The 8,928-nt window shown below is 40.9% G+C and overlaps 1 protein-coding gene across 2 annotated transcripts in view; it reads left to right on the top strand.

Moving 5' to 3' along the window:
• The window catches only part of FXR1 (FMR1 autosomal homolog 1), a 65,894-nt gene extending 58,759 nt beyond the window's left edge, over positions 1-7,135 (top strand). The window contains exons 13-17 of one of the 2 annotated variants that reach the window (XM_073674974.1): positions 432-635; positions 1,123-1,323; positions 2,379-2,459; positions 4,688-4,779; positions 6,456-7,135. In XM_073674974.1, coding sequence (XP_073531075.1) covers positions 432-635; positions 1,123-1,323; positions 2,379-2,459; positions 4,688-4,779; positions 6,456-6,623 — 746 coding nt within the window. In that variant the 3' untranslated portion in view covers positions 6,624-7,135. The remainder of the gene's footprint in view (positions 1-431; positions 636-1,122; positions 1,324-2,378; positions 2,460-4,687; positions 4,780-6,455) is intronic. The other variant, XM_073674975.1, reaches the window with a different exon arrangement.
• The last annotated feature ends 1,793 nt before the right edge of the window (positions 7,136-8,928 follow it).

The raw sequence follows: 8,928 nt of genomic DNA on the forward strand, positions 1-8,928 counted from the left end.
ATGAGCGCCGACCACTAGGTGGCGCTCATAGTGAGCTTTACATGACAACCACTGGGGGTCTGCTGCAGACCCAGGGTTGTCATGCCCACCCATCGGTGACCCGCGATCACGTGACGGGGTCACCGATGGGCTGGGTAAGTGATGCGCTTCCGGCGCTCCGATGGTAAATGCCGCTGTCCGAGATTGACAATGGCATTTAACATGTTAACAGCCGCGAGTGGATCGCGATTCCACCTGCGGCTGTTGCGGGTAAATGTCAGCGGTAATAGTCAGCTGACATGTGCCCGGTTCAGTGCGGGCCCCAGGCCAGAAAGGGGTTAGAGCTTTTCTGTTCTTCAGCTATTCTTTCAGATCTCGAACTGCATAAAACATGGAACAGCTTTAGTATTGCAGACTTTTAGCTTTACTGTATATTCATTTTTTTTATGAAGGTACAAATTCAGAACTGTCCAATCCCTCTGAAACTGAATCGGAAAGAAAAGATGAATTGAGTGACTGGTCCCTAGCTGGTGAGGATGATAGAGAAAATCGCCAACAGAGAGACAGCCGCAGACGCCCTGGAGGAAGAGGCCGTAGTGGATCTGCAGGACGAGGACGCGGAGGATCTAGGGGTGGCAAATCTTCAATCAGTTCTGGTATGTTTATTTCATACCTTGTTTTATGATTCACTGGTGTTAAGCTTTACCATATGTGCATAGAAAATATATTTGGCTACATTTCAGACATATTTAGTATGTAAGCAAAGTGCTGTTTAATGGCGCACAGAATGTCTGTATGGCATGTGCTGGGTGATTATGCCACTTAAGTCATCACTGTTGTATATTTGTATTTGGCTTGAGAACTGAAAACATTAAAACATGGATGCTGTAATAACGTTTGTAGTTCTGAAGACTGACGTTGTGTTAGTGTTGGCTAACATGGCAGATCGTGTTGGAGATATTCCAGCTTATAAAAGTATTAGTGCTCATCTTCTGTTGGCAACCAGAGGGCACATAATCATGCAATTGATTGTTTAAACCCTCTCTATTCTCAAGCATGTAGGGACTGTCATCACTACTGCGGCATATCGCTAAATAAATGGTCACAATGCAACGCTCTTCATATTTGGATTTATATTCCCAGTGCTGAAGGATCCAGACAGTAACCCCTACAGCTTACTTGATAACACGGAATCAGACCAGACAGTCGATACAGATGCAAGTGAATCTCACCACAGCACTAACCGGCGAAGGCGATCACGGAGGAGGAGGACTGATGAAGATGCTTCTCTAATGGATGGAATGACCGAATCCGATAATGCATCGGTCAATGAAAATGGCTTGGGTATGTTTTTATAGGCATGATACTGAGAAATTACATTATATAGACATATAGGATTATAGACACCATCTCTTGTAAATTAAATGTTAGAAAGGATTCAGTAGTAGGGCCTTTCAGAAGTACTACTTTGGTAAGTGTTCTTATAATATATTATGAGGTTTTCACTGTGCTATTGGCTCTTCGTGTATTGTAGTCAATACCAGTGTTTTTAGAAGCCTGCACTAGGAAATGTACAGCGATATATCTGATATTTTACATCATAGGTTCCTTAAAATGCCAAGTTTTACATTTTCTTTTGAAAGTGCCATTCCAGCATTTTTTTTATGTAACCACCGGTATTGTATCCTTAACGTATTTTCCCTGCGTGTTGTCGAATACTTATCAGCTGACGACATCTGCTATTCTCAGCGCCACTACGGTCCTGTTTTGCTAGTTTTGAATAGCTGAATTCGTTGCTTGGTTGACCAGAAGTCCCTTCTCCATGTAAGTCTGAGACCTAGAAAGAGGCTCTTGTAAAACTAAAGGCTCATTCAGACATCCGTGCACATCAGTCTGAGATCAGACCACTAATGCACAGTCGCTGCGTGTCTCCCAACCTGAGCGTGATCGCATCATTATAATTCTATGAAGCTGTCACGCTCTGGTCGGGAGACTCTATGCCAGTCCGTGCATTGTGGTCTGATCTCGGACCGAGTTTCACAAACTTCTTTCCAATGAGAGCTTTTGTGACCATTTGCTCTGACTTCCAGTCAGTCAGAAGCTACGGTCACAAGATGGTGGAATGGAATCAGACGGGCGCTGGGAAGCAGAGAAGGAGGTGACTGGTAATTTTTTTTACTAAGGGCATGGAGCAGACATTAGTGATATCATTCCAGTGGTGAAATAAAGCACCACTCCGGCTATGTTGTATGTGAGGTTGTTGTGTTTTTTGTTTTTTTGGTACTGCTTATTTTGCATTTATTAGAGAATTGTTCCAGTGTGCTTAATACTTGGTCAATGACATGGGTGTGCTTCATCTCACAGAGTAGTTAAGATTTTAATGCACTTTACTGTTACAGATGATAGTGAACAAAAACCCCAGCGACGCAATCGTAGCCGCAGGCGTCGCTTCAGGGGTCAGGCAGAAGATAGACAGCCAGGTAACTGATGTGGGTTGAGTTATTGAGAACTAACCTGCATGGGATTTGCACTGCTTCTATTTCCAGGTACTCGTGCTATGTTGTATCGATGAAAAGGTTTCTAACTACTAAATCTAGACCTGTAGGATGGTTTAAGTGCCTACCATAGTACAGTGGTGGCCAAAAGTATTGGCACCCCTGCAATTCTGTCAGATATTACTCAGTTTCTTCCTGAAAATGATTGCAATCACAAATTCTTTGGCATTATTATCTTCATTTAATTTGCTTGCAAGGAAAAAACACAAACGAGAATAAAGCAAAAATCAAATCATTGATCATTTCACACACAACTCCAAAAATGGGCCAGACAAAGGTATTGGCACCCTCAGCCTAATACTTGGTTGCACAACCTTTAGCCAAAATACCTGCGAACAACCGCTTCCGGTAACCATCAATGAGTTTCTTACAATGCTCTGCTGGAATTGTAGACCATTCTTCTTTGGCAAACTGCTCCAGGTCCCTGATATTTGAAGGGTGCCTTCTCCAAACTGCCATTTTGCGATCTCTCCACAGGTGTTCTATGGGATTCAGGTCTGGACTCATTGCTGGCCACCTTAGAAGTCTCCAGTGCTTTCTCTCAAACTATTTTATAGTGCTTTTGGAAGTGTGTTTTGGGTCATTGTCCTGCTGGAAGACCCATGACCTCTGAGGGAGACCCAGCTTTCTCACACTGGGCCCTACATTATGCTGCAAAATTTGTTGGTAGTCTTCAGACTTCATAATGCCATGCACACGGTCAAGCAATCCAGTGATAGAGGCAGCAAAGCAACCCCACAACATCAGGGAACCTCCACCGTGTTTGACTGTAGGGACCGTGTTCTTTTCTTTGAATGCCTCTTTTTTTTTCCTGTACACTCTATGTTGATGCTTTTTCCCAAAAAGCTCTACTTTTGTCTCATCTGACCAGAGAACATTCTTCCAAAATGTTTTAGGCTTTCTCAGATAAGTTTTGGCAAACTCCAGCCTGGCATTTTTATGTCTCAGGGTAAGAAGTGGGGTCTTCCTGGGTATCCTACCATACAGTCCCTTTACATTCAGACGCCGACGGATAGTACGGGTTGACACAGTTGTACCCTCGGACTGCAGGGCAGCTTGTACTTGTTTGGATGTTAGTCGAGGTTCTTTATCCACCATCCGCACAATCTTGCGTTAAAATCTCTCGTCAATTTTTCTTTTCCGTCCACATCTAGGGAGGTTAGCCACAGTGCCATGGGCTTTAAACTTCTTGACGACACTGCGCACGTAAGACACAGGGACATTCAGGTCTTTGGAGAGGGACTTGTATCCTTGAGATTGCTCATGCTTCCTCACAATTTGGTTTCTCAAGTCCTCAGACAGTTCTTTGGTCTTCTTTCTTTTCTCCATGCTCAATGTGGTACACACAAGGACACAGGACAGAGGTTGAGTCAACTTTAATCCATGTTAACTGGCTGCAAGTGTGATTTAGTTATTGCCAACACCTGTTAGATGCCACAGGTAAGTTACAGGTGCTGTTAATTACACGAATTAGAGAAGCATCACATGATTTTTCAAACCGTGCCAATACTTTTGTCCACCCCATTTTTTAGGTTTGGTGTGGAATTGTATCCAATTTGGCTTTAGGATAATTCTTTTTGTGTTTTTTCATTGAAGACAAATTAAATGAAGAGGATAATACCAAAGAATTTTGTGATTGCAGTCATTTTCAGGAAGAAACTGAGTATTATCTGACAGAATTGCAGGGGTGCCAATACTTTTGGCCACCACTGTATATCACCCTGCTCTGTCATGTTTCTGATGTAATACTAATGTGCTAACAATGCACAAATAAAATGAGCCTATGCAGTGTGATTTATTGGATGTTTGTGTGTTCTGAGTGTACACAATGTACCGATCAAAGTTATCGCAGAAACGTATTCCCATTCCAACCACTTATGGCGGGGATGAGAGAACCTGTCCATATGCCAAATGAAAGGTTGTGGTGCCGTCTCCGGAGCTGCCATTCTTAGCTCAGCCTCCTTGTTATTTTCCATAATCCCAGCCACAGCTGGCTGTTCTATAATGGGCAGTGTTCTCACTGGAGCCATGAATGGTTGAGATATGAATACCCCTTTACATGATTTTCATGCTACGTGGCCAAATGCAGGATTGATCTTTACACACGGCGATTTTGTTCTGTACATTTATCTGTCATACGTTAATCCTTTCAGTGACAGTGGCAGACTATATCTCAAGGGCTGAGTCTCAGAGTCGACAGAGAAGCCTCCCTAAAGAAGCTCTCGCTAAAGGCAAAAAGGAAAAGGTGAGCTGCAGCTTGACTGAAACCTGTAAAGTCCATGGTTATTCTAAGCTACTCACATTTTCACTTGAGCCATCTCTGAAAGCAAAAACTAAATATTCATGGTATATTAAACAGTTTTCATTATATATTCACAGGTGAGTTTTATTGTATCATGTGTATCATAACTACAATATGTGTACTGCTCATTAATCTGATAATGACCATATATAAATTTATGGTAAGTAGTTGTGGCAGGTGTATGGAGTAGGCTCAGGAACTGCCCTGATGCACAGCAGAGCCGGCTGTCCGAGTGACGGGGCATGCTTACAGCCGCCGCTCAGTACTGTAAGCAATGACTCTTCTTGTACCGGCATGATTAAAGCCGGCTGCTTCTGGAAGGAATACTGTTCATTTTCTCCTAGGTACCGCACTTTATGTATGGCTGCTGGGCAACATCCGAACACTATTTGTTAACATGCAGATTAAACCTATATCTGCATGTTAATAGCCCTATCCGACGTGACCGGTTCTTTTAAGAATACGAACACTTTTTCAACATATGCAATTAAATACTCACTATTTCATTACCTAGAACCACAGTCCTAAAGGCATGTACACTTGGAATCAAATGATAAAACATGACCATTATAAATAAGGCATGCAGTTATGTACTTTAAAAGCATTATCAATCTTTAAAAAAAAAAAAAAAAAATCAAGAAGGCAACAATCATATAAAAAAATCTCCTTTGTCTGGATGCAGCTCTGCCTCACCTGGCATTAATCCGGAGCATGCTATATAAACCCTTCACACCCTGCCCTCAGGTTTACCACATGCAGGTAAGCTGGCAATGCTGGATCGGTTTGTAAAAACAATAGTGGATACAGAGGAAAATTTGCTGTCAAGCAAATGAAGGAAGGAAGAGACGCACATATATACACTTCATCCCTCTAATAAAGTTATGTTTTTTGGAAGGAGTACAAAATAAGAGCGCAAAAAAATAACATTTTGACTACAAAAGTAGTAAGCGAAAAACCCATGCACAAAAACTGCAGGGAAAAAAAAGTTGTTTTTTTTTATGTGGTTAGTTGTGTCTTTCTAGCTGAAAAATACACATCAAACTCCGAACGTAAACTTTGAACTCCCCGATTTCTATGCCCTGAGCAGAACAGTTCTAAAATGCATGTTAAACAGGCAATGACCTCCCCGCCAAAAATTATCAATCTCTACGAAAACTGAGGTAGTGGGGGATAAGGCATTGTAAAACATTATTATATATGCTAAGTACAGTACCAGCTGCTTTTTATTCTTATGCAGATTCGGTCTGCAGGTCCACTGGTGGGTGTATTTGTTAGTCTTCACTTCTTCTGCGGACTTGGTTCAAAGTGGAGAGTAGAGGTGCTATTAAGAACTTGTCTGTGGCCAATCAGGAAGCTGAGGAGGCACTGGCGTTAGGATGAGCCATAGACTGCAAGTTCACTGATATACCTACGAGTGCACTTGCAATTATAATTTGCATATCAATCACAGACTAATTTCGGCACAGTGGATGATGCTGTGAGGGTTATCTTAATATTTTATACTGCCATTTCCTGCACTAGCTCTTCTTGTGGAGTGATAGTGTTACTGACAGGTTCCCTTTAAATGCTATTATGTGATATAACTATTCTCACATCTAACTAAATCACTTATTGTACAGGTAAAGGATGTCATTGAAGAACATGGAGCTTCTGAAAAGGTCACAAATGGACCACGAGGCTCCAATGGTGGCAGTACTTCAAAGTCGTTGTCAGCAGCCCCCGAAAGGAACACTGCAAGCTGTCAAGATGGGAGCACACAAGAAGCCATACTGAATGGGGTTTCCTAAGTGGAGTGTCCTAGTTTACAGTTCCTTTACATTACATTTTACAATAGTGCTTGTACAAGCTTGCCAAAGATAGATTAAGGATCGCCAGTCTTTACACCACACTTTCAGTTCCTCCATTTGGAATAAAGAAAGGGGAGGGATCCTGATAAACATGTTAAACATAAGTTGATACCTACTGTGTTCTAAATACATCATCAGATGTGCCTTGAGATAGTATACGAAACATTAAAGAAAAAAAAAAAAAAAGAAAAAAAAAAGTGCTGGCTAAAGGAAATGTTTTGTTTTCAAATATGGCATTGAATGGGGGGGGGATCCTGCATAATATTTTGTCCTGAAAGCATTAGCTGCTTTTGTTACATTTTTAACAATATGCAACCACTTCTTCACCTGAGGAAAACTAGAAAATGCAGTCTAAAAGTATTTTGCACTGAACTGTAACTCTCCATTGGTTAGGTCTGGAAACTGGTCATTTTAATCCATGTTGTTTTCATTTTGATTTTTTTTTTTTTTTTTTAATTAAAAACAAAAAAAAGCTGTATCGAAGAAAAACTGCAGACCACTGGAACACAAATCTCATCTGCAGCTATTGGCAGTGACTGTTCTTCATTGGAGCTTTGTTTGGTTTATTTATTAAACTGTACAGTATTTAAAATCAAACATTGCAAGAAACACTAAACCGAACGTAGTCCACAAAGGCATAACCCTAACTACTGAAAAGATCAATTTCCAGAATGTTTCTCCTGTATAAAAACTGCATATGTTAGTCCTAGTATGGTATTTTTTATTTTTGTTTTGGTTGTTTGATGTGCAATATGTTTTTGTATGCAGGTAGTAAAAACAAAACAAAAAAAAAACACAAAAAATAAACTTTGATCTTCCATTTTTTTGATTATCAGCCTAGTTTCCTATGGGGAAATGCAATGATTTCTTAACCCCTTCACTGCTTGCATGTCCAGCAGCTAAGAGGTTAATGTGTGTATCAACATGACATTTAGTTCAACGTGGTAAATACAATTGGACCAGTTTTAATGCTCGATTACCCTCAAAAAGTAAGCATTGACAAACGGTGTGATTCCCTTTTGTACTGGACATATATCCTTGATTTACATCAAGTATCACAATTTAAAGCCTGATGGAGGCCACCCTCTTCAACTGGACAGAAATCCATGAAATAAACATCTTTGCAGCACATACTTTTCAAGCATATCTTGTCTTCTTCTTTTCATTTTTCTCAGTCCCCTGTCACGTATTTCTCTTACCTAAATTCTTGCTGTCAAAATCCAGGCTTTACCTATTCAGTCTATATCAGAACATGTTCTACTCTAAAAAGTGCACTGTGGGTATTTCTAATCCCAAGGTAAAAAATGTAAACTATGAATGTAGTCGTAGATGTATAAAGCAATAAAGGGAATAAAGAGTATATGCAGTGTTTCGTAATCAAAAATTATTTCATGGTTTCCCAAAGTTAGGGTGCATATTACATGAATAGGTGTATTGTTAAAATGTTTGTCCACTACGTTTACATTGATGATCTATCCTTGGAATAGTTCATCAATGTCGGATCGATCAGGGTCAGTCACCCCTGCCTATAAGCTGTTAGCAGCTGCCAGCCAGAAATACTCACTTGTGGAGCTGGCCATCTTCTAATAGTGGCCGCCGCAGGGAACTGCACATCCGCCTCCTATTGGTTTTAATAGTACCCTGCGTCAACCACTACCAGAAAATGGAGCAGCTTGGTAAGCGAGTACTTCCGGCTGCCGACACTGATGATCAGTGGAGGTGCTGGGTGTCGCACCCTGGCTAATCACACATTGATGACCTATCCGAAGGATACGTATTCAATGTAAAAGTAGTGGACACCCTCTTTAATACATTGCACAATAGAGGAAATGGTTTAGAGCTTTTATCCAGCCATAGATTGTGTAATGCGTATTCTTTGTTATATTTTTCTAACAAGTTTTTACAACACTGTGTAGAGTATCCAAACGGCAGTTGTGCTGCTGATGCAAGATTAATGAAAGTTGGAGCATACCTGGACAAACTGGTTATCCGATAATGGCAACAATTTTGTGGAATCAAACAGGTATGGTTGGGGCATACTCATACTCTTTACACGTACGCTTCAAGGATGGTCATCAAAGCTTCACAGGAAAGATCTTATGCTATGTTACTGTAGCAATTCAATAGGTATCAAAGAGATTTATTGCAATTCTGCAAAACTGCTATGAACATAAAGTGTGTTAAGCGTGAACAGCATGTCATTCTAGCTGCCAGCAATGCCTGCGCTTTTGTAGGCCCTACTGCT

The sequence above is a fragment of the Phyllobates terribilis genome, unplaced genomic scaffold (genome assembly GCF_046119375.1).
Source record: "Phyllobates terribilis strain yellow unplaced genomic scaffold, ASM4611937v1 Scaffold_3__8_contigs__length_932513732, whole genome shotgun sequence".
In the NCBI taxonomy this organism is placed as follows: Eukaryota; Metazoa; Chordata; class Amphibia; order Anura; family Dendrobatidae; genus Phyllobates; species Phyllobates terribilis.